Source organism: Coregonus clupeaformis, chromosome 5 (genome assembly GCF_020615455.1).
Source record: "Coregonus clupeaformis isolate EN_2021a chromosome 5, ASM2061545v1, whole genome shotgun sequence".
In the NCBI taxonomy this organism is placed as follows: Eukaryota; Metazoa; Chordata; class Actinopteri; order Salmoniformes; family Salmonidae; genus Coregonus; species Coregonus clupeaformis.
Window position 1 is genome coordinate 19,410,835 of NC_059196.1, and position 26,125 is coordinate 19,436,959.

The window sequence follows — 26,125 nt, forward strand, 5'->3', positions numbered from 1 at the left end:
CTTTCCGAATGCACTGTGGTCCAGTTTGACTGACATAGTATGGCAGATAGGACACTTAATCGCTGATTATGGGCCCTGGTCAAAAGTAGTGCACTATACAGGGAATAGGTTACCATTTGGGACACAACCGGTGTCTTTTGAGACACAGACTGGAATCTGTATTAACAGGTCCTGACATGGTACCGGAAGGTCTCTTTGGCTGTTACGATAGATTCAGATGGTTTACTAGTTTCAGCAACAACAAAAAACTCCAGAAATCGATCCTTTTCAAATGGAAGGAGACACGAAGAGACATTCTAAGATTTAACTGTTGGCGACTACAGTTGCAAATTTCAGTAACACGACTTTGTGATAACCAATCAGAAAAGGGAAGCTCTCACTAGCAGCTTTAACACTGTGCTTGATAGGCTACCACCAACGGTGCTGTTTCACATGCTGTAAAAAAATAAACACCCACAGGGGGGAGAGCACAGGTAGTGAGCAATGTGAATCTACTATCTACCTGGAAGAAGGAGGAGAAGACGTGGAAGGTGTAGATGGCGCAGGAGCCATCTGAGTCGGACACCAGCTGGTTGATGTGCCTCCGCCACGCCTCCTCGGCGTCATCGCACACCGCCGGCTGGAACGCAGCCAGGATGGCCGAGAAGAAGGGTGACGGAGGAGGGGAAGAACGAGACTCCATCAACTCGTCTCTCTCCTCCTCACTGAGACTGGTGGGGGAGACCAGGCATACACATCAATCAGAACACACATGAAGAAATAGCAGCACTTTAAAACACTTTTCAGACTATCATGCTGACCAGAACCATATTGTGCTGGCTTACATAATATTATTTTCACATTCAGTAGTATGAAAAGGGTATAAATACTGGCAAAAGCACTATTGCAGGTTTGATGAGACTTTCATGATCAAACTTTATGATCAATTCCATTACAATTCATAAGCATTTATTGGCCTAAAATGTATAATAATGTATAAAGCACTTATAAACACGTTTATAAGCGTTTGTAATGGCTTATTCACAAAAATGAACTATGCTATGTACCTGGGCAGACAGCTGAAGTCCAAGTCCAGTTCTCCTCGGTAGTCTCCTGGAGCTAGATTTTCCAGGCTGAAGCTGTTGCCGCTGCAGGTAAACCCCGGCGGGAGGTCACTGATGGACAGGGATAGGTCATCCTCATGGATGTTCGTGTCCTCGTCTTCTACTGATACCTCAGCCTAGAGGGAGAGAAGAAAGGAGGGAGGGACTCACTCGAAGTGCCGGCATCAGATGGTCAATATCAGGTTGTGTCCCAAATGGCACCCTATTCCCTATGTAGTGCACTACTTTGACTAGGGCCCATAGGGCTCTGGTCAAAAGCAGTGCACTATATAAGGAATAGGGTGCTATTTGGGACACAGTCACAGTGTAGTACCCCCAGCCAATTCGATCTATTCCAGTACTTCAAAACCGGCTGTAGGTACTTGAGGACAGGTTTGGGAAACACTGGTCTATGTAATTTAATACAACACTGATGGTGTTCTACTGACGGAATGCAGTGAGTGAGGATAAATCACTGAGAGCACCTCAGTGTAAAAGCACTCCATGAATCCATTATTTGTATTATATACACTCAAATATACTTGATGATGTGCTTCTGGGGGCATATTCATAACATTGCTTAATGATGTGAATTACTTCTTAGAAAATTCTCAGAATTATGACACTTTCCTCCTAGGAAAGGTAAGGTAAGACATTTTCTGAAAGTACAGTATTAGGAATAAAATATATGCAAACTGACCTTTCTAATGGACAAAGCAGCACGCTGTGTTTTCTTTCAAATTTTGTTATGTTTTCACAAGTGTGTACAAATTATACCAATTGTTTCAAATGAAATGTTAGGAGTCTGGCCATAAACACTCGTGTTAAGACAGTCAATGTGTAAACCTTCATTCACCTCCCCCCCCCCCAACTGACAAGGAATAGGTCTACACATTGCCTTCAAGTTTAAAACTTGCTACCATACAACCGCAAAACCCCAAGAACACAGCAATACTATTCCTCAAAAGATAGTAGAGAATAGTATAAACGGAAGCATTTGCAGCACCAACCAGCCCATGACCCAACAAATTAGATAAAGGTGTTAGAACAGGTATTAGAAGATTTTGCTGTGACATGCAGCTAACTAGAAACTCTATGAAAGACTGGGTCCTGCCATATCCTCTCTGGAGAAAATCTTGAAGATTCACAGAGACATACACATAATACCTTATACTTATAATACATCAACACTTATCCCTAAAATCAAACTGCGAAAGGAGAGGATATAATTTTTTTATTTGGCGGCAGCGTTAGCAGAAGGAATAGGAGTGAGTGGGCGCCCATATCTCAGACACTCAGAAGTCCTTATTCACCCTCAGCATTGAGTTCTCTGCCAGCGAGACCTCGAAACTGGAAGTTCGGGTGTGCAGAGGGGGAAGAGGAGGGTCAGCGGCCGAGTTGTCGAGGGAGGTGTACAGAGAGTCCAGTTGATTGACCTCGGTGGGGGAGAGATTCACAATCTGAAACGAGACAAAGGTACAGCTCAGAGTCCTCCTCCTGTCTAATCATCAGACCCGGGTTCAAATAGTATTCGCTTTCTCTCAAATATTTGGATTGAGCGTTCGGGCGAGGTTTTCACTTTTGGAACTATTCCATTGGTTCCATGGCACCATGTGAACTCGACTGAGCTTGAAGAATTTGGAAGAAAACAAATACTACTTGAACCCAGACCTGCTTGTCAGGACATCATGCACGAAGCAACTGTTGTGAGAGCAGAGAAAACCATCTCACAATACATAAAGTATAAACACAAAGTATTTGAGCAGAATGGTATGAGATAAGCACAGAGCAGCTGAGCATGCCTCCTGGTTGTGTCCTAGCAATTGTAACCGCTGATACAGGGTCAGATATGATTTAATCCCCCCCCAATAGTTAAGGTTAGGATTGGGGGGGGTATGGTAATCTGATCCTAGGTCTGTGGTTAGAGAGACGTACCACCTGAGAGTGAAAGAGGATCTGGCTGGCAGTGATGGACTCTTCCTCTGAGGATTCCTCTGAGTCCTGGTGGGTGAACTGGCCTAGGCTGGGCCTGCTGCTGGACAGCTCGCTGTTGTCCAGGGGCACCAGGTCACTCCTGTCCAGGCTATCCATGGAGCGTCTCCGCACCCCCCAGTTGAAGCTGTCCATCGTCTCCCCCTGCAAGGACGACACACACAGCTTTAAGAAAATAGACAGATAGACCACACAGAGCCAGATGCCTCACACACACACAAAGGGGTCTACATTTTACATTTTTGTAATTTAGCAGACGCTCTTATCCAGAGCAACTTACAGTTAGTGAGTGCATACATTTTTCATACTGTGTCTACACACGCACAGACACACAGGGGTCTACACACATGCAGGTATGTATGCATGCACGCACACACACACATACATGTACGCACGCACACACAAAGGGGTCTACACACACGCACGCACGCACACACACACACACAGTGGTCTACACCCATGCATGTACGCACACACACACACACACAGGTCTACCCACACACACGTACGCATGCACACACACAGTGGTCTACACCCATACATGTACGTACTGTATGTATGCATGCATGCACACGCGCACACACAGGGATCTACGCATACACACGTACGCACGCACACACAAAAGGGTCTAGAAACAAGCATACACGCACACAGAGAGCTGTACTGAGCTGTACTACCCTAGCATGGTTACACATTCATCAACCACAGTTGCTGGAACTGTGATTATGGACCATGTGAACAGAAAATATCCAAGACAGCACAGTACGGTTCGGCACAGTCATGTGAAAAGAGTAGCCTTTTAGTGCATCATCACTCTAGAATCTACTTATTTCTTATTCCTGCAGGCAAGGGAAGTTTAACTACTAGGTGTAAGTATTTACCAAGATGTATATCAGATCGTTCTGCCCTGCTGGCTTCATTACAAGTCAGTAAAACACAACCACCCTCAAGAAGGTGGAGGTTTGGCACATACTTACTAAATAATCCCACATTTGTAACATTTCTGAACACTCATATAGACATATTTTTTAGCACCAATAATAACTCTGCCTCCCCCCTAATTTTATGGGAAGTTCTCCTTGCATATCTGAGGGGGCAAATCATTTCGTTTAGTTCAGGTGCTCGTAAGATGTATAAGGCTCAAGTAGATTCATTGGAGAAAGAAATTTGAGATCTGGAAAATGAATATAGTATAACATTTGACGACTCAACTCTGCAAAAATTAGACTCAAAACGATTGGAATATAACACCCTGACGACCCACAAAGCAGAAAACGCACTTAGGAGAACAAAACAAAACTTCTATGAACATGGAGATAAAGCCGGAAAGTTGCTTGCTTGGCAGATAAGGCGAGAGAAAGCTAGTAGAGGTATTATCTCTATTAAGCTGCCCAATAACACAGTTGTTCAGGGTTAGATGGATTCCCTATTGAATTCTATAGATCCTTTTTACCCAAACTAATTTAGCCTCTTTGCAATATGTTTAATTATGCCATAGAGACAGAAAAGCTTCCAGACACACTTGAACAAGCACTGATCACAGTTTTGTTAAAACCTGGGAAAGATCCTCTGCTTTGTGGGTCGTATAGACCAACATTTTTATTGAACACTTCATGTAAGATTCTTGCAAAACTCATAGCTCTTAGACTAGATAAGGTTCTTCCGGACTTGGTTGATATGGACCAAACAGGCTTTGTAAGAAACCGCTCATCTCCTGATAATATCAGAAGATTATTTAATATTATGCATTATGTAGAGCAGGGTTCTTCAATTCCAGTCCTGGAGGGCCGAAACACCCCTGTTTTTCATCCTCTCCTTCTAATCAGGGGCTAATTCAGACCTGGGACACCAGGTGAGTGCAATTAACTACCAGGTAGAAATAAAAAACAGAAGTGTTTCGGCCCTCCAGGACCGGAATTGAAGAACCCTGATGTAGAGAATGACCAAGAATCTGTAGTGGTGGCTTCATTAGATGTGGAAAAAGCTTTGACCGCATAGAATGGAACTACCTGTTTGAAGTTTTATAGAGGATGAATATTGGACCTAAGTATGTCCGGTAGCTCAGATCCTGACTAAGGGAAGTGTTTCCTCCCAGTTCTCCCGATCACGTGGCAGAAGACAGGGTTGCCTTGCTAGACCTCTCCTTTTTTCGAGCCACTGGCAGAAGCTTTTAGATCTCATCCATCCATCCATGGTGTTTGTATAGGTGGGTGCGAACATTTGGTCTTGTTATATGCTGATGACATTTTGCTTACCTAACCTGAAATTTCACTCCGAGCATTAGTTGACATCCTGAAAGAATATGGGACCTTTCAGGATATAAAATAAACCTATCGAAGAGTATAATCATGCCTTTTAACAGGGCAGCTATGCAGAACCCAATCTTAGACCAGCCGTTTTCTTGGAGACCTCAGAAAATGACATAGAGGATTGCAAATTCCTTCTGAAATTATTAAGACATATCAACTGAACTATAATCCACTTCTCAAAAAGGTTGGGGAATAATTGGATAGATGGTGGGATTGACCCATTTCTCTTAATGGGGGGGTCAATTGTGTAAAGATGAATATATTACCAACATTCTTGTACCTTTTTCAAACCTTGCCCTTTCCTATTCCCAAAGTTTTTTTTCAAACAACTTAATAGGAAGGTCTCTTCATTTCTGTGGAAAGGGAAACCCCCCCAGAGTGAAACTCACAACTTTATGCAAACCATACTCAGAAGGAGGGCTTACTCTACCTGACTTCCAGTTGTATTACTGGGCATCTCAGTTGAAGGCTGTGTGGGTAGGCAAAATACAACAAGTTTACCCTCTTGGAGACAGATAGAGGAAGAGTGTCTTTCCCCTGTTTCATTGGCATCTATACCTTATAGTAGCCCACCTAAAGCTTTGCTAGGTCTCATAAACAACCCTTTCATTAAAAACACTTTAAATATATTGATTGAAGTCTGTAAACAAACAGAAGGGCATAGATCTATATATGAACAAACACATTTCTATAATAACCCCATCTTACCCAACGCCCTGGGAGATGGTATTACATTTTCTTGGTTCAACAAAGGAATTAAAACATTTGGTCATCTGTATAGAGAAGGTGAACTTTTATCCTTTCACTTGCATGAAGTGGCATGATGACCTTGGTCTCATTTTTGAGGATGAGAAATGGGGAAAGCTCTTTTTTGATGCTCAGCATCTTTCATTTAACACAAGGCACAAGTTGGTGCAATTCAATATTTTACATAGGGTCTACTTTACACCAGAGAGACTGTATAAGATCAATTCAAAATATTCAAAATTTTGCCCAAGGTGTAAAACGGGGGTGGGCACACTTATGCATATGTTTTTGTCCTGCCCTGAACTAGGCAATTATTGGGAAGATATTATTCAGATCTTGTCACAGGTCACTAATTTTTACATTTTACATTTTAGTCATTTAGCAGACGCTCTTATCCAGAGCGACTTACAGTTAGTGATTACATATTTTTTTTATACTGGCCCCCCGTGGGAATCGAACCCACAACCCTGGCGTTGCAAACGCCATGCTCTATCAACTGAGCTACATCCCTGCCGGCCATTCCCTCCCCTACCCTAGACGACGCTGGGCCAATTGTGCGCCGCCCATGAGTCTCCCGGTCGCGGCCGGCTGCGACAGAGCCTGGATTCGAACCAGGATCTCTAGTGGCACAGTTAGCACTGCGATGCAGTGCCTTAGACCACTGCGCCACTCAGGAGCTCACTAATATGACTGGACCACTAGATCCTTCCCTTATTCTTCTTGGCGAAGACTCTGTTCTACCAGTTAATATTGGTAGCAAAACCAGATTCATTAAATTGTCAGTCATTGCAGCCAATAAATGCACAGCTTTTATATGAAAGAGTGACACTCCGCCAAGCAAGCAGATGTGGCTAAAAGAACTAACTTCCTATATTCCATCTGAAAAAATAACGTACAATTTACGTAATAAACCCTTTGAATTTACTGATGTCTGGGGGGACTTTCAGCAGGTTCTAGAGTTGTCACCTTAGCTGCCTCATTATTATTTTATTCATTAATGTATTATTATTATTATTATTATTATTATTATTATTATTCGTTTTTTCGTTGAATAATTAATTTTCTAGCATTGGTTGTGAAGGTCATTCTGTTTCGTTTTTTTGTTGTTAATCATTGAAGCTAATACCGGTAGAGGGGAGGTGTTGGGGAGGGAAGGGTGTTGCACGATGTGCTCCCATGTAGCATGCTGTTTTGTGTAGGTGGAAGGAATAACGGGGCATTATCTGTGTAATATTTTGATTGATGATTGTTAAATTGTAAAAAATGCCAATAAATATATTGTAAAAAACAACAACACTTTGTGTGTGTGGGTGTCCCTAACCTTGCCAACAGACAAAGAGCTGTGAATGGATAAGCGGTTCACCAATCAGGGCCTTGATTTGCTCGGCAGTCGTAACAAGGGATGGTGTGTAAAGAAACAAGTATTTTTCTTCCGGAGAACGTTTCTTTGGGACCATCAGGCGTAGTCCTAAAAATGTATTTAGGGACGTCCCTGGAAAAAGCTGGGAACTAGACAAAAACCTCCAGGGGACCATGACAGAACATCCTGTGTTTTAAACGTCCTTGGACACAGGAAAGTTCTTGCAATATTCCCATGAAACCTATCTAGAAAATTAATAACTTATATTCTGAGAGCATGGCAACCATGTTCTGTGTATGTTTGGTGTGACGTTGATGAAATACTCCTAACCCTCAGAAAACTGGATATGTGAATGTTCTTACAACGATACCATGAAATGTGTCTAGAACATTAATATTGAATATTCGGAGAACATTGTAACCACATTCTGGGTAAATTCTGTTTGACATTAAGGGAATGGTCTCTTGAAAACAGTTCTTGCACATCACTGGAACATTGCTATGAAAACGTTAGGTAATGACCTAATGAGACTCTTAAGGAAAAGTTCTCTAAAGTTTTGGGAATGTTTGTTGTTAGCTGGGGTGGCAGATGGGGCGGGCTTTGCAGTTTTTGGGCCAGGCTAGCCCTCTTAATTTTTCTACATATACAGTAGTTGAAGTCGGAAGTTTACATACACCTAGGTTGGAGTCATTAAAACTCATTTTTCAACCACTCCACACATTTCTTGTTAACGAACTATAATTTTGGCAAGTCGGTTAGGACATCTTCTTTGTACATGACACAAGTCATTTTTCCAACAATTGTTTACAGACCGATTATTTAACTTATAATTCACTGTATCACAATTCCAGTGGGTCAGAAGTTTACATACACTAAGTTGACTGTGCCTTTAAACAGCTTGGAAAATTCCAGAAAATGATGTCATGGCTTTAGAAGCTTCTGATAGGCTAATTGACATAACTTGTGTCAATTGGAGGTATACCTGTGGATGTATTGCAAGGCCTACCTTCAAACTCAGTGCTTCTTTGCTTGACATCATGGGAAAATCAAAAAAAATCAGCCGAGACCTCAGAAAAAGAATTGTAGACCTCCACAAGTCTGGTTCATCCTTGAGAGCAATTTCCAAATGCCTGAAGGTACCACATTCATCTGTACAAACAATAGTATGCAAGTATAAACACCATGGGACCACGCAGCCGTCATACCGCTCAGGAGGAGATGCGTTCTGTCTCCTAGAGATGAACGTACTTTGGTGCGAAAAGTGCAAATCAATCTCAGAACAACAGCAAAGGACCTTGTGAAGATGCTGGAGGAAACAGGTACAAAAGTATCTATATCCACAGTAAAATGAGTCCTATATCGACATTGCCACTGCTCCAAAACCGCCATAAAAAAGCCAAACTACAGTTTGCAACTGCACATGGGGACAAAGATCGTACTTTTTGGAGAAATGTCCTCTGGTCTGATTAAACAACAATAGAACTGTTTGGCCATAGTGACCATTGTTATGTTTGGAGGAAAAAGGGGGTAGCTTGCATGCCAAAGAACACCATCCCAACCGTGAAGCACGGGGGTGGCAGCATCATAGTGTGGGGGTGCTTTGCTGCAGGAGGGACTGGTGCACTTCACAAAATAGATGGCATCATGAGGAAGGAAAATTATGTGGATATATTGAAGCAACATCTCAAGACATCAGTCAGGAAGTAAAAGCTTGGTCGCAAATGGCTCTTCCAAATGGATACTTCCAAAGTTGTGGCAAAATGGCTTAAGGACAACAAAGCCAAGGTATTGGAGTGGCCATCACAAAGCCCTGACCTCAATCCTATAGAAAATGTGTGGGCAGAACTGAAAAAGTGTGTGAGAGCAAGGAGGCCTACAAACCTGACTCAGTTACACCAGCTCTGTCAGGAGGAATGGGCCAAAATTCACCCAACTTATTGTGGGAAGCTTGTGGAAGGCTACCCAAAACGTTTGATCCAAGTTAAACAATTTAAAGGCAATGCTACCAAATACTAATTGAGTGTATGTAAACTTCTGACCCACTGGGAATGTGATGAAAGAAATAAGAGCAGAAATAAATAATTATTTCTACTATTATTCTGACATTTCACATTCTTAAAATAATGTGGTTATCCTAACTGACCTGAGGCAGGGAATTTGTACTAGGATTAAATGACAGGAATTGTGAAAAACTGAGTTTAAATGTATTTGGCTAAGGTGTATGTAATCTTCCGACTTCAACTGTATGTACATACTGTATATATATTATGAAAATTATGAAAATGTATTAAAATCAATGCAATTTTAACTTCACAATTCACTATACATGACTGGTATTAAAGAATAATCTGAGCAAATGCAGACATAAGTGGGGAGGAATCTATAAGTAGTGCATTGTGTAGGGAATAGGGTGCCACTTGGGACGTTCCCTCAACAGTGATCAATCAGCTCATTATTAAGTTGCATACTACTCGTTTAAGAGCAACAAGTCCGCTCATATCCAGTGAATGGAAGGGATTCTTTAAAGTCACGTACGAGCTACATGATGCTACAGTATCCCTCTGACTGGGAGTCCTAAGAACACAGGCCCTGACAGAAACGGTAGAGGCTTGAATGAGAACTTGACTTAACATTAGGGGGAGAAAACCCTGAACACTCCAAACATGTGTGTGGGCATGCACAGTGCTACTGTATCACACCTCCCCCCTTAGGGAAAGAATCCACTCAATCCACCCTGTAGTGCACTACTTTAGGGCTCTGGTCAAAAGTAGTGCACTACATAGGGAATAGGGTACTGTTTGGGACGCAGACATAGACTACTACAACCCACTGCATTCCATCTACACAACACAGCATTAGCATTGCATTGCAACATGAATGAACTTACCTGGATATCCTAGATGGTGGCACAGACAAAAACAGAAAAAAGAAACGCACATTGCATTAGACTAGAGGATAGAAGAGAAGAAATCAAAGTAGACACAACAAAGTGTCCTAGAGATCTGTTGTAACCATAGAAATATAATTACTAGAAAGGGCCACCCATTATGGCTTAATTGAGTTGAATGGGGATTCCCCTTCTAGTAATTCCATTCGTATGGTTGAGTCACTCGTTTGGGATGAAGAAAGTTTCCAGCTCTCTGAATTAATTGAAAAGATGATAGCACCAATACTGTAGTACATTACGGTGCACATTGGTGTCATAAAAGTACACCGTACTTCATGATTTTTTAACCTCCATCATTAGGTTTGGGAGACAGAGGTTCCAGAACGGCACTACATACCGAGTACGTCCGTGCACTGCAACACTGGGCGGGGGGGGAACACATGTACAGGGCCAACCCATGGATATCTTACACTCCAAAATCCCCTGAGCAAGAAGGTACACCCAGAGAACTTATATGGGTGCACCAAGATGAGCAACTTGTGAGTAATTTGGCCAATGAATTCACGTCTTCCACCCTTTTACACACCACTAAGCTAGTCATATTCTCAGCCCTGACAGTCAGCCTGCCTGCTTAAACCAGAGGACCACACAGGAAATATTTTTTTACGTTTATCCTCAATGATTTCAAAGGCATTGCATCCAGGTGCGTAATTAGAATTATGTTTTTAAATGATCACTTCCGCATTGTAGTGCTGATGTGCTGTTTGTTGCGACTTGGCTACCTGCCAAACTGTTCATTTTTTACTTTTAATAACTGTTTAATCAAAACTGCATTTAACACATTTACCAACGTCTTAGTTTTTTCCTCGCTCAACTCTTTTCATTCAACTTTTTCACCCCGGACGCTTTAGTACCTGGATACCAACAACCGAGCCAGGCTACGAAGAGCTCAACTCATTCAACGCTCTCTATAAAACTACTAAAGGAAAGTGCTAATTTCTAACGTATGAGTGTGACTCCAATTGTTGGCCAGTAAATACTGTAATTGTATGTTTTGTATCCCCCACGACTACAGACACTGGGGACACGCCTGACACAGCTCTGAGAGGCTACACCGAACACTAACATGCAGCCGGGCCGGTGCGTAGAAAGGAACAGCCGGCGACCTGCCATTGATAACCGACCCAGACATCACCCGCCCCCCTGCGCCTCTCTCTCACTCTCATATTCAACGAGAGACAGACAACAACACAGTTGTGCGAGGGGCTGGTGGGGGCGTCCACGGCCATGGAGGGAGCATCTAAGTCCCCGGTGGAGCCGGGAAATGTTTGTTCTTTTGGACTGTCGGCGTGCAGCAGTGAAAACTCATTTGAATCTGCTGGGGACTCGTGAGCTATTAAATGTATAACATGCGACATGTTCGTTGTTGTCATGGGGAAAGGTCTGATGGATACCTTCATTTGTGAAAAATATATTGAACTTGATGCAGCTAAAGAAAGGATTATTACTCTTCATGATTAAGGATTCTATGAGAATATCGGCATCTTAAATGCTTCCTATCAAAACATCCAAGAGGATCATAATGGGACCTTCCTGGACTATGATCAATTTCCGACACTGCACCCCTCTACTAGCTTGAACCAGAAAATGGCTGCTCACTGTTCGACTCCAGGTGAGCGTAACAGGATGCGTGTCGGAACCAGAAAGAAGGCGAAGAATCGTTCTCGGCGCGCCTGCCTTCTTACCCCGCGTCCGGATTTAAGACTTTCAAATCGCTTTAAGCCCCTGTACCAGCTGTCTTCTGCCAGGGGCTTGGGTGTTCCCTCCATGGCTGGGGATGCCCCTCCAGCTACCTCTCCCTGTCCGAGTCAATCAACTGCCTGGGCATAGTCCTGGACCACCGCGGCCCCACTCCGCTGGGCTGTGCTCTCTGGATCAGAGCTCTGTCCCTTTGGCGGTTGTGGCCTGCACGCAGCCAGCATCTCAGCAGCCCTCTTCTCAGGTGAGTTTTGTGGCTCTGGCCTCGCAATCTGCTTCGAGACACTGCAGATTGGGTCTCTACTTGACACCAACAAATGCCCCATAATATCTGGTCCTCTGCCCTCCCTAAATTGTGGCATTGAATGGTTCAGCTTTTAGCCCTCAATAACTGGCTACGAGACTATTGCAGCTCTGTGGGTGTAACATTTATTGAAAATGTTGATACCTTCTGGTAACAAAGCTCGTAATATAAGGAGGATGGAATCCACCCAAATCATTTGGGTTCCTGGATCCTTTCGCAGCATTATGAGGCTGCATTTAGACAGTTACTTATCAATGACCCAAGTCCAGCTCATTTAATCCCTACCATTGTGTCGCTGAGTTGTCATAGTGCTTCAGCAAATGTACATTATCCTAGGGGCGTTGGAAGACACAATGTAAATAACCTAATTTATGTAACTATTACTGCCCGGAATGCCTCTGCTGATCCTACAGCTATTGTATGCAGTAATCATATGCCTATGAACCAGAGTAATACTGTTAGCACTGAGGTGGTGTGCCCTAGTAGGAAGTCCACTGTATGCAGCTCACCCTGCACTAATAAAAATAACCTGAGTATGTCTACCTCTGCTAAGCTTCCCAGTAAAGCACGACAAATTATCAAGCATCCCAGAAAAGGGTTAAAAATAGCCCACGTTAACATATGTAGCTTAAGAAACAAGGTTCATTAAATGTATCATTTGCTAGTAACAGATGACATTCATATTCTGACAATCTTTGAAACTCACTTAGATAATACCTTTGATGATACAGTGGTAGCAATACAAGGTTATAACATTTACAGAAAAGACAGAAATGCCAACGGGGGCGGTGGTGCAGTCTATATTCAGAACCACATTCCTGTAAAGCTTAGAGTGGATTTCATGTTAAATACTGTTGAAGTACAGTGAGGGAAAAAAGTATTTGATCCCCTGCTGATTTTGTACGTTTGCCCACTGACAAAGACATGATCAGTCTATAATTTTAATGGTAGGTTTATTTGAACAGTGAAAGACAGAATAACAACAAAAAAATCCAGAAAAACGCATGTCAAAAATGTTATAAATTGATTTGCATTTTAATGAGGGAAATAAGTATTTGACCCCTCTGCAAAACATGAGTTAGTACTTGGTGGCAAAACCCTTGTTGGCAATCACAGAGGTCAGATGTTTCTTGTAGTTGACCACCAGGTTTGCACACATCTCAGGAGGGATTTTATCCCACTCCTATTTGCAGATCTTCTCCAAGTCATTAAGGTTTCGAGCCTGACGTTTGGCAACTCAAACCTTCATCTCCCTCCACAGATTTTCTATGGGATTAAGGTCTGGAGACTGGCTAGGCCACTCCAGGACCTTAATGTGCTTCTTCTTGAGCCACTCCTTTGTTGCCTTGGCCGTGTGTTTTGGGTCATTGTCATGCTGGAATACCCATCCACGACCCATTGTCAATGCCCTGGCTGAGGGAAGGAGGTTCTCACATAAGATTTGACGGTACATGGCGCCGTCCATCGTCCCTTTGATGCGGTGAAGTTGTCCTGTCCCCTTAGCAGAAAAACACCCCCAAAGCATAATGTTTCCACCTCCATGTGTGACGGTGGGGATGGTGTTCTTGGGGTCATAGGCAGCATTCCTTCTCCTCCAAACACGGCGAGTTGAGTTGATGCCAAAGAGCTCGATTTCGGTCTCATCTGACCACAACACTTTCACCCAGTTCTCCTCTGAATCATTCAGATGTTCATTGGCAAACTTCAGACGGGCCTGTATATGTGCTTTCTTGAGCAGGGGGACCTGCTCTGCAGGATTTCAGTTCTTCACGGCGTAGTGTGTTACCAATTGTTTTCTTGGTGACTATGGTCCCAGCTGCCTTGAGATCATTGACAAGATCCTCCCGTGTAGTTCTGGGCTGATTCCTCACTGTTCTCATGATCATTGCAACTCCACGAGGTGAGATCTTGCATGGAGCCCCAGGCCGAGGGAGATTGACAGTTATTTTGTGTTTCTTCCATTTGCGAATAATCGCACCAACTGTTGTCACCTTCTCACCAAGCTGCTTGGCGATGGTCTTGTAGCCCATTCTAGCCTTGTGTAGGTCTACAATCTTGACCCTGACATCCTTGGAGAGCTCTTTGGTCTTGGCCATGGTGGAGAGTTTGGAATCTGATTGATTGATTGCTTCTGTGGACAGGTGTCTTTTATAAAGGTAACAATCTTAGATTAGGAGCACTCCTTTTAAGAGTGTGCTCCTAATCTCAGCTCGTTACCTGTATAAAACACACCTGGGAGCCAGAAATCTTTCTGATTGAGAGGGGGACAAATACTAATTTCCCTCATTAAAATGCAAATCAATTTATAACATTTTTGACATGCGTTTTTCTGGATTTTGTTGTTGTTATTGTCTCTCACTGTTCAAATAAACCTACCATTAAAATTATAGACTGATCATTTCTTTGTCAGTGGGCCAACGTACAAAATCAGCAGGGGATCAAATACTTTTTTCCCTCACTGTAATATGGCTACATGTTCTCCTGCCTCACCTAAATCCCATTCTGGTGGGAAGCTGTGCTAACAGTCAGTATCTGGATAATATGTGTGAAATGCTTGATAATATATGTGATATCAATAGAGAGGTATACTTTCTTGGTGATTTAAATATTGACTGGCTTTCATCAGGCTGCCCACTCAAGAGAAAGCTTCAAACTGTAACTAGTGCCTGCAACCTGGTTCAGGTTATCAATCAACCTACCAGGATAGTTACAAACAGTACAAGAAAGAAATCATCAACATGTATATCTTTACTAATGCTGCAGAAATATATACATACATCCATCGGATGTAGTGATCACAATATAGTAGCCATATCTAGGAAAACCAAAGTTCCAAAGGCTGGGCCTAATATTGTGTATAAGAGGTCATATAAGTTTTGTAGTGATTCCTATGTTGTTGATATGAAGAATATTTGTTGGTCCGTGGTGTGTAATGACGTGCAACCAGATGCTGCACTTGACACATTTATGAAATTGCTTATCCCAGTTACTAATAAGCATGCACTGTAAAAACTGTTAAATCCCAGTGGATTGATGAGGAATTGAAAAATTGTATGGTTGAGAGGGATGAGGCAAAAGAGATGGCAAATAGGTCTTGCTGTACAACCGATTGGCAAACGTACTGCAAATTGATTAATCATGTGACTAAACTGAATAAAAAGAAGAAGAAACTACACTATGAAACAAAGATAAATCACAAAGAATGATAGTAAAAAGCTTTGGAGCACCTTAAATGAAATGTTGGACATAAAGGCAAACTCCGCTCCATCATTCATTGAATCAGATGGCTCATTCATCACAAAACCCACTTTTATTGGCAACTACTTGAATTATTTTTTCATTGGCAAGATTAGCAAACTTAGGCATGACATGCCAGCAACAAACGCTGACACTACACATCCAAGAATATCTGACCAAATTATGAAAGACAAGCATTGTAATTTTTTATTCCGTAAAGTAAGTATGGAAGAGGTGAAAAATTATTATTGTTGATCAACAATGACAAGCCACCGGGGTCTGACAACTTGGATGGAAAATTACTGACGATAATAGCGGACGATATTGCCACTCCTATTTGCCACATCTTCAATTTAAGCCTACTAGAAAGTGTGTGCCCTCAGGCCTGGAGGGAAGCAAAAGTTATTCCCCTACCTAAGAATAGTAAAGCCCCCTTAAATGGCTCAAATAGCTGACCAATTAGTCTGTTACCAAACCTTAGTAAACTTTTGGAAAAAATTGTGTTTGACCAGATAAAATGCTATTTCACAGTAAACAAATTGACAACTGACTTTCAGCACACTTATAGGGAAGGACATTCAACAAGCACAGCACTTACACAAATGACTGATGATTGGCTGAGAGAAATTGATGATAAAACGATTATGGGGGCTGTTTTGTTAGACTTCAGTGCTGCTTTTGACATTATCGATCAAAGTCTGTTGCTAGAGAAAACGTATGTGTTATGGCTTTACACCCCCTGCTATATTGTGGATAAAGAGTTACCTTTCTAATAGAACACAGAGGGTGTTCTTTAAAGGAAGCCTCTCCAACAAAATCCAAGTAGAATCAGGAATTCCCCAGGGCAGCTGTCTAGGCCCCTTACTTTTTTTAATCTTTACTAACGACATGCCACTGGCTTGAGTAAAGCCAGTGTGTCTATGTATGCGGATGACTCAACACTATCAGCTACCACAGTGACTGAAATGACAGCAACACTTAACAAAGAGCTGCAGTTAGTTTCAGAATGGGTGGCAATGAATAAGTTAGTCCTAAATATTTCAAAAACTAAAAGCATTGTATTTGGGATAAATCATTCACTAAATCCTAAACCTCAACTAAATCTTGTAATGAATAATGTGAACATTGAGCAAGTTGAGGAGACTAAATTGCTTGGACTAACCCTGGATTGTAAACAGTCATGGTCAAAACATATTGATACAACAGTAGCTAGGATGGGGAGAAGTCTGTCTATAATAAAGCGCTACTCTGCATTCTTAACAGCACTATCAACAAGGCAGGTCCTACAGGCCCTACATTTACATTTTACATTTTAGTCATTTAGCAGACGCTCTTATCCAGAGCGACTTACAGTTAGCGCATACATTATTTTATCGAACCCACAACCCTGGCGTTGCAAACGCCATGCTCTACCAACATCCCCTGCCGGCCATTCTCTCCCCTACCCTGGACGACGCTGGGCCAATTGTGCGCCGCCCCATGGGTCTCCCGGTCGCGGCCTGCTACAATAGAGCCTGGATTCGAACCAGGATCTCTAGTGGCACAGCTAGCACTGCGATGCAGTGCCTTAGACCACTGCGCCACTCGGGAGTTTTGTCGCACCTGGACTACTGTTTTGTCGCAGTTTTGTCGCACCCTAGTTTTGTCGCACCTGGACTACTGTTCAGTCGTGTGGTCAGGTGCCACAAAGAGGGACGTAGGAAAATTGCAATTGGCTCAGAACAGGGCAGCATGGCTGGCCCTTGGATGTACACAGAGAGCTAACATTAATAATATGCATGTCAATCTCTCTTCATCACTACTTTGTGAGAGGTATTGACATGTTGAACGCACCGAGCTGTCTGTTTGAACTACTGGCACACAACTCGGACACCAATGCATACCCCACAAGACATGCCACCAGAGGTCTCTTCACAGTCCCCAAGTCAAGAACAGACTATGGGAGGCGCACAGTACTACTATGAGTACAGTACACATGGATTTAGTGTTATAGATATGTGGTAGTAGAGTAGAGGCCTGAGGGTACTTAATATGTTGTGAAATCTGTTATGAATGTATTGTAATGTTTCTAAAATGTATAACTGCCTTAATTTTGCTGAACCCCAGGAAGAGTGACAGCAGCTAATGGGGATCCATAATAAATACAAATACAACTCAATCAACCAATCTCACCTCTCCATCCTCCAGCTCCACGTCCAGGAAGTCAAAGTCTCTGAAGACTCTGAACTGTTGTTCGGACGTGGTGTCATCCATGTTGTTCTCCTGCTCCCGTGTCCCCTTATCAGATGACACCAGGCTGGACTGCAGATCCATCAGGTCCAGCTCTCCACAGCTGGAGAAGATCACCTTGGGACAGGAGGATACATAGGGGTATGTTAAAAGCATACTAAGCATACAAGTGGGAGTGCCCCACTCCTTACAAAAGCATGCTTAAATCTACAATTCATATATCAAACCGGTGCGCCTGGCACCTACTACCATACCCGGTTCAAAGGCACTTAAATCATTTGTCTTGTCCATTCACCCTCTGAATTGCACACATACACAATCCATGTCTCTCAATTGTCTCAAGGCTTAAAGATCCTTATTTAACCTGTCTCCTCCCCTTTATTTACACTGATTGAAGTGGATGTAACAGGTGACATCAATAAGGGATTATAGCTTTCACCTGGATTCACCTGGTCAGTCTATGTCATGGAAAGAGCAGGTGTTCCTAATGTTTTGTGCACTCAGTATATAACTTTCACAAAATGTCTGCAATATTAGTTGTGAGTAGGCCATCATCAAAATGAGTGTGTCTAATTGTTGAATAAGTGTTTAGACTGCTGCTGTTTCTCAGTGATTCTGAACAAAAAATAACACTTATTATGAATATTAAATATTCTGTGTGTGTGTGTGTCTCACCGAAGGGTTTTTGATGAGCCCCACTTCCTGTCCACACAGAGACAACACATTCACCAGCTTCTCCCGTGTTCTCTTCTGCAGATATGGAGAGAAGAGAGAAGAGATTTGTGAGGCGACTTCCCACCAGAGCACAGCAGAGCTGCATTGTTCAGACTGTGTAGTAGGACCTCAGAGGACAGTGACGCAACAGCACAACAAATCAGATTACGTCAAAATGAAAATAAAAAACATGATCTGACCTTGCTTCATCTTCGCACTAAAAGTGTTCTATCTTGAAAACTTGGCTGCTGACATGCACAATTTTGTGATTGTATTAACAGTAGACGAACGAACAAAATACCAAAATATAGTTTGAGTAAAATTCCCTTTAAGCTACACACTTTTTACTTCTGCTGCTTCCTTTAAAAAGACTACCCTGTTCCTGTCCACTGTAAACACTGGATAATTAGAACACTGTAGGAATGTGTTTGTTCTACTAAAAGTACACAGAAATGTACTGTAATATTTCAGTCATCACTCCTTATGCACAGGGGGGTTGAGCGCCCTCCACTTCTTTCCAATATCAATAATTATTTACAGACACTGTAGTAAACTACAGTCTAATCATATTTAAGTTAATTTCATATTCAAGTTAACTGCCACGTGATTCTCCGCCTATGTAGGCAGTCTACTCTATTTCAGTGAGACCACACATACTAGGTGCACTTGAACTCTCAAGCCCAACTAGGAAAGGTAGGATACTGAAGTTGAAGCAGCGAATTCTGAGTGTGTAAATAATGCGAAAAATATGTGATTTTAATACAATAGGTAGACTAACGCATACAAAGCAGAAAGAGGACCGTTTCCAAATAATCGGTTTCATCCCAAAGTCGTCTGTCTGACCACCCGCTCCAGCCCGCAGACAATAGTACGCAAGTATAAACACCATGGGACCACGCAGCCATCATACCGCTCAGGAAGGAGACGTGTTCTGTCTCCTAGAGATGAACGTACTTTGGTGCGAAAAGTGCAAATAAATCCCAGAACAACAGCAAAGGACCTTGTGAAGATGCTGGAGGAAACAGGTACAAAAGTATCTATATCCACAGTAAAACGAGTCCTATATCGACATAACCTGAAAGGCCGCTCAGCAAGGAAGAAGCCACTGCTCCAAAACCACCATAAAAAAGCCAGACTACGGTTTGCAACTGCACATGGGGACAAAGATCGTACTTTTTGGAGAAATGTAAAGAATAAACAAATCTATACAATTGACTGGTTAGTTTTTGTGATTGATGATGGTGAATCATGATGATGATGAGGAGGATGATGATGATGTGGAGGAGGAGGAGAAGAGGGATGATGTGAATGACTAATGATCACGCCCAACTAGGAAAGGTAGGCTACTGAGGTTGAAGTGTGTGAATAATGCAAAAACATGTGTTTTTAATACATACAAAGCAGAAAGAGGACATTTCCAAATAATCTGTGGGCCAACAAAAATATTTTCATCCGAAAGTCGTCTGTCTAACCGCCCTCCTGCCCGCAACATGAAAAATGCAGACCACGCCGCAATGATCTCTGTCGGGACCCACAGGTCCCGCGGGATGCCTGTGACGACTTTCGGATGAAAATATTTTTGTTGTCCCACAGATTATTTGGAAATGTAGCCCTCTAGTGCAGTCAGTACACAACACTCATGTCTTAGCAGGATCAGATGGTGACAGAGGTCCCAGCAGGGTCAGACAGCCAGGGAAAAACAGTCTACAGAGCTCATGGGAATTTTGCAGTATATTAACAATATCAGTGAATGAATTGATGGGTAGACTTACAGTAGCTAAAGGACAGCAGCTTAAGCTTAAAGCCACAGTGATATCTCTGAATAATGGTCATTTCAATTATTGAACCATTGATTATATTCTTGGATAATATGATGTATAAATGTACATCAAGGTAATTCTTTGTCATGCCTCATTTTAGGAGGATCAGATGGTGACAGGGGTCTCAGCAGGGTCAGGCAGCCAGGGAAGACCAGTCTGTGACAGGGGTGAGGTGAATGTTTGCAGATACAACACTTTATTCTCTCTGTGCAGCAAACACTGGACAAGCCAGATGCTATTTTAAGGCAGTCTGACAAACCTCCAAAGTTGATTTACAAACTGTATCAAGGGTTGATAGAGGCTTTTCCCGATGACACAACACATGTAAAACAAAAATGTGAGGAAAACCTGGTAGAAGCTATTGATGATGATAAATGGATACAGATATGTTTGAATGCCAAGTCATGTTAATATAATCTGAGATATAAATTACTGCAGTTTAAGGCCATCCATAGAACGTACTATATGCCAGTGAAACTGAATTGCATGCACTCAGAAATGTCATTCCTCTGCTGGAGGTATTTGCATTTGTTATGGTCTTGTGAAGGCTGGCTGAATTCTGGCAAAGAGTATGTTCTTTGTTCTCAGCATGCCTTAAGATTCTCTTTTCCCTGTTTTTGTATGCTTGGAAATGCTGATACTGAACACTGTTATCTGAAGAAACTGTGTAACCAAGCATTTATAGCGGCTAAGAAATGCATTGCCATTTATTGGAAGGTTGGTTATCCTCCCACAATTTCAAGTTATGTATCACTAGATTTGATTTATTACAAGACTAAGGGTATACTGGGCAACTTTCATAAGGTCTGTATGCCTTATATGTAATACAGTATGACTAAAGGAGTCTGTATTGAAAACATGCCCACGTCAGCGGAGATACCTATTTAGGCAATCACTAGCTGCTGGGCTGCTCAGTCCTGGCCCTGGGGGTCTGCCAACTTGTGGGCTGTCACTCTGGCCTTGGCCTAACACACGCAAAAACAATAATGAATGTTTCACTAAGATCCTAAAGCTGAGTGGGGTGTGTTGGGTTGGGGTGCTGCAGGGTGGTGGACCCCTAGGGACAGGACGGGGCAATCCAGCTATATTGTGTGCAAGTACTATTAGTCCTATGAGATGAATTATATGGAGTATTTGCTGTTTCTGTGTGTTAATGTATATTTGAGGTGTTTTTCTTTTCTTTTCAAACCTTTTCCTTGGAAATTAAAGGTGTGAACTGGGAAGGAAATTGTGTTGGGAGGGAGTTGAGTTATTGACTAGACTGGTGGGGGTTGGGCGTGCAGGCGGCTCGGGCTGGCTGGTCGGTCTGACTGAAATTTGATATAGTGGCTGTTTTAATAAAGTTAATCAAAAGTCTTTGTATTTTTTCAAGAGTTGTTAATTTGTTAGGCTATTGGTTAAAGGTGCAACACAATATTTATTATTGAATTACCTTTGATCTAGTTAAGTCTTATTAATCACTTAACCTCTTAAAGATCGGACACTTTTTTTCAATTTTCACCTAAAATTACATAACCAAATCTAACTGCCTGTAGCTCAGGACCTAAAGCAAGGATATGCATATTCTTGATACCATTTCAAAGGAAACACTTTGAAGTTTGTGGAAATGTGAAATTAATGTAGGAGAATATAACACATTAGATCTGGTAAAAGATAATACAAACAAAAAAACATGCGTTTTCTATAGATTTTTTGTTCCATCTTCTTTGAAATGCAAGTGAAAGGACACAATATAATATTGCAGTTTAAGTGCAATTTAGATTTTGGCTACTAGATGGCAGCAGTGTGTGTGCAAAGTTTCAGATTGATCCAGTGAAGCATTGCAATACTGGACTATTGTGTATCAAGTCTGCCCAAATGTGCTGAATTGGTCAATTGATACATTTTCAAGTACATAACTATAGAGAACATACAAAAATGATATGTTAATACAAAATGTAAGTTTACACACTCCCAGGAATGTCATACATGATGGACCATTAGCTTATACACTAACTTTCACACACCTAGATGGCCGGGCGGGGTGGGTGTGGAGCCAGAGACAGCAGGGGTTCAAACTGTATAACCCAGTTCCTACATTTGAATATAAATATTTATTTTATCAAACAAAACTATGCTACATTTTATCTCTGGGACCCTTAGGATGACAAATCAGAGCAAGATTACTGAATGTAAGCAATCTTTAAGTCATACCACAGATTCTCAATTGGATTAAGGTCTGGGCTATGACTAGGCCTTTCCAATACATTTAAATGTTTCCCCTTAAACCACTCGAGTGTTGCTTTAGCAGTATGCTTAGGGTCATTGTCCTGCTGGAAGGTGAACCTCCGTCCCAGTCTCAAATCTCTGGAAGACTGAAACAGGTTTCCCTCAAGAATTTCCTTGTATTTAGCGCCATCCTTCATTCCTTCAGTTCTGACCAGTTTCCCAGTCCCTGCCGATGAGAAACATCCCCACAGCATGATGCTGCCACCACCACGCTTCACTGTGGGGATGGTGTTCTCGGGGTGATGAGAGGTGTTGGGTTTGCGCCAGACATAGCGTTTTCCTTGATGGCCAAAAAGCTCAATTTTAGTCTCATCTGACCAGAGTACCTTCTTCCATATGTTTTGGGAGTCTCCCACATGCCTTTTGGCGAACACCAAACGTGTTTGCTTATTTTTTTCGTTAAGCAATGGCTTTTTCTGGACACTCCATAAAGCCCAGCTCTGTAGAGTGTACGTCTTAAAGTGGTCATATGGACAGATACTCCAATCTTCGCTGTGGAGCTTTGCAGCTCCTTCAGGGTTATCTTTGGTCTCTTTGTTGCCTCTCTGATTAATGCCCTCCTTGACTGGTCCGTGAGTTTTGGTGGGCGGCCCTCTCTTGGCAGGTTTGTTGTGGTGCCATATTCTTTCAATGTTTTAATAATGGATATAATGGTGCTCCGTGGGATGTTCAACGTTTCTGATATTTTTTTATAACCCAACCCTGATCTGTACATCTCTACAACTTTGTCCCTGACCTGTTTGGAGAGCTCCTTGGTCTTCATGGTGCCATTTGCTTGGTGGTGCCCCTTGCTTAGTGGTGTTGCAGACTCTGGGACCTTTCAGAACAGGTGAATATATACTGAGATCATGTGACACTTAGATTGCACACAGGTGGACTTTATTTAACTAATTATGTGACTTCTGAAGGTAATTGGTTGCACCAGATCTTATTTAGGGGCTTCATAGCAAAGGGGGTGAATACATATGAATATCCGTTATTTATTTTTTAGATTTATTTTTATTTATTTTTACTTCACTAATTTGGACTATTTTGTGTATGTCCATTACATTAAATCCAAATAAAAATCCATTTAAATTGTAATGCAACAAAATAGGAAAAACGCCAAGGGGGATGAATACTTTTGCAAGGCACTATAATAGCTCTGGATAAGAGCGTCTGCTAAATTTCTCAAATGTAAAATGTAAGGGGGACACTGACCTTAGAGGACTGGGGGAGGAGTGGAAGAAAGGGTGACACTGACCTGAGAGGACTGGGGGAGGAGGGGTGAAAGGGTGACACTGACCTGAGAGGAATGGGGTCTTTTCCAGCTGACTGGAACCAGAACGTTGTTGGAGGTGGAGCCCGAGGAGGTGGAGGAGGTGCTGCAGGTCACAGCTATGGCCCGGCTTTTCCCCTCCCAGCCTGGAGAACCTTGCAGCTCCTCATACCTCCTGCCTATCACTGGGGTCTACAAACACACACACACCTTAGTAAGTCACACACAGAGCAGAGATTTGGAGCAGAACCAGTGTGTCTCTGCAATAGTAAGTCCATGATCGGACCGCTCCCGTTCCTCTGTCCTATGCCTGCTCCAGTCCAGCCCTCCCAGCCAGGACACGCAGCAGGCCAACTATTCAGCCACCCATCAATATTTCAACACCTGCCAGGCAATGTTTGTTAAGCCCTTAGCACTGTCCCATTGGAAGCCGTTACCAAGCAGGAGAGATTCGCACATTAGGAAAATAAGAAATCCCCCAGCTTGGCTAAATTTACTTATTCAATCCACCTGAAGTCAATTTACACAGATTCCATGTGCCTCTGGTAACATGCTGTTCTTCTGTTGTGTTTTCTCCCCACCCCCTTCCGTCTAAAAATACTGAGGAATTTGTCTGAGAAACGAGAGGTTAGTTTGTTCATTCATTCCTCTCTAGGTAATGCTCTCTGTTCGGCTGGCGCTCCCTCCCTCCATCTCCACCCCAGCCCAGTTTGAACTCTCCTCCTCCCTGATTCCCACACAAAGGACAGCAGCAGCCCTGTCTGACAATATTTCCTGCCATTCATAAACCGCACAAATAGCTGCCTGAATGGTTCCCAGACATACATAAATCATACACTGCTTCCCAGTCTGTCTGTCTGTCTGTCTGTCTGTCTGTCTGTCTGTCTGTTAACCCTCACAACATCGCTCTCTAGTCTAGTTCTGCCCAGACTGGCTGAAAGTGTTCACTGTGTGTGTGTGTGTGTGTGTACTTTTCTAGCTTTCTTGCTAATCTACTGGGGTCATTATTAAAAGGCATAATCTGTAATTAACTGAAAGGAAAGACATGTTTCCTGTCCAAAACAGATCCAGTCATCAACACAGTCTCACACCAGTACCACACCCTGGAAAACACAGGAAAAGTACAGGAAAACGCGAGACAGTAACCATTCCTCTAAGTGGCCTTCTTGCTTTTAACACCAAACCTTTGTTGTGTCCTAAATGGCACCCAGAGCCCATTTGGGAAGCAGTCTTTATGTAACACAGAACAGCTTCATGCACAGAACAAACCCTGTTGCCCGTGGCTTGGCTGTCAGACAGGGAGCGACAACATTACGTCAGAGTGAGAGGAAATGAAATGAAAGAGAAAGAGAAAGAGAGACAGAACAAGAGAGAGTGAGAGAGAGAGAGGGAAAGAGAGAGTGGGAGAAAGTGAGACAAAGAGAGAAAGAGTGTGTGAGAGAGAAAGATAATAAGCAAGAGAGAGACAGAGAGTGAGCAAGAGAGAGCGAAAGAGAGAAAAACAGATCAAAAGAACCAGAGAACCATCGATGTCTGACTAACCTCAGAGATGTCAAAGGTAAAGTCCAATGTTTTCCCGGGCAGGGCCTTGGAAGAGGAGCGCTCCCACACTCGGAGGTCCAGGTGGGACAGCTCGCTGTGGGGGGACAATGGCTGCACCAGGCTGGCTGACCGGGACACCACTAGCTTCAGGATGTTCAGGGATTCCCTCCAGTGGGCCGTCTGTAGAGCATGTGCAGGCAGCACACACACACACAAAGAGAGAGAGACACACACACACAGAGTCTGTTAGAAGGTATCCACCATATGACGTCAAAAGTGTTTTATTTTATCAAAGAAGCATAAAGACGGGGCTTCCTGAAAGCTACCATAAAGCAAAGCCTCTGAGGAGAATCCTCCAGGAGAAAGGTTTCAGTGTGTGTGAGCCTGGAATGAGGGCCTGCAGCCAACACAGCAGGCTGTTTATAGAGTCATGTTGGGTGTGCCTGCAAATTTACTGCTGAGATGCAAGACTCTGTTTTCCTTTCCTTTTTTGTTTTGTTGCAGTAGTTAAAGGAATACTACACTCAAAAACATTCAGTATTCTGTTCATCATATTATCTTTTTACAAGGACCAGACATTGAAATGGGTTTAGAATATTTATTGAGGAAATAGAAAGG

At 42.6% G+C, this 26,125-nt stretch overlaps 1 protein-coding gene across 2 annotated transcripts in view; it reads right to left on the bottom strand.

Moving 5' to 3' along the window:
• The window catches only part of LOC121561837 (protein furry homolog), a 162,554-nt gene that overhangs the window by 24,488 nt on the left and 111,941 nt on the right, over positions 1-26,125 (bottom strand). The window contains exons 50-58 of one of the 2 annotated variants that reach the window (XM_045213239.1): positions 25,508-25,687; positions 23,993-24,157; positions 18,581-18,655; positions 17,849-18,022; positions 10,378-10,386; positions 3,021-3,218; positions 2,396-2,542; positions 1,047-1,219; positions 503-710 (exon numbers count right to left, since the gene is read on the bottom strand). In XM_045213239.1, the coding sequence (XP_045069174.1) occupies positions 503-710; positions 1,047-1,219; positions 2,396-2,542; positions 3,021-3,218; positions 10,378-10,386; positions 17,849-18,022; positions 18,581-18,655; positions 23,993-24,157; positions 25,508-25,687 (1,329 nt within the window). Of the gene's footprint in view, positions 1-502; positions 711-1,046; positions 1,220-2,395; positions 2,543-3,017; positions 3,219-10,377; positions 10,387-17,848; positions 18,023-18,580; positions 18,656-23,992; positions 24,158-25,507; positions 25,688-26,125 lie in introns of both variants that reach the window. The other variant, XM_041874281.2, reaches the window with a different exon arrangement.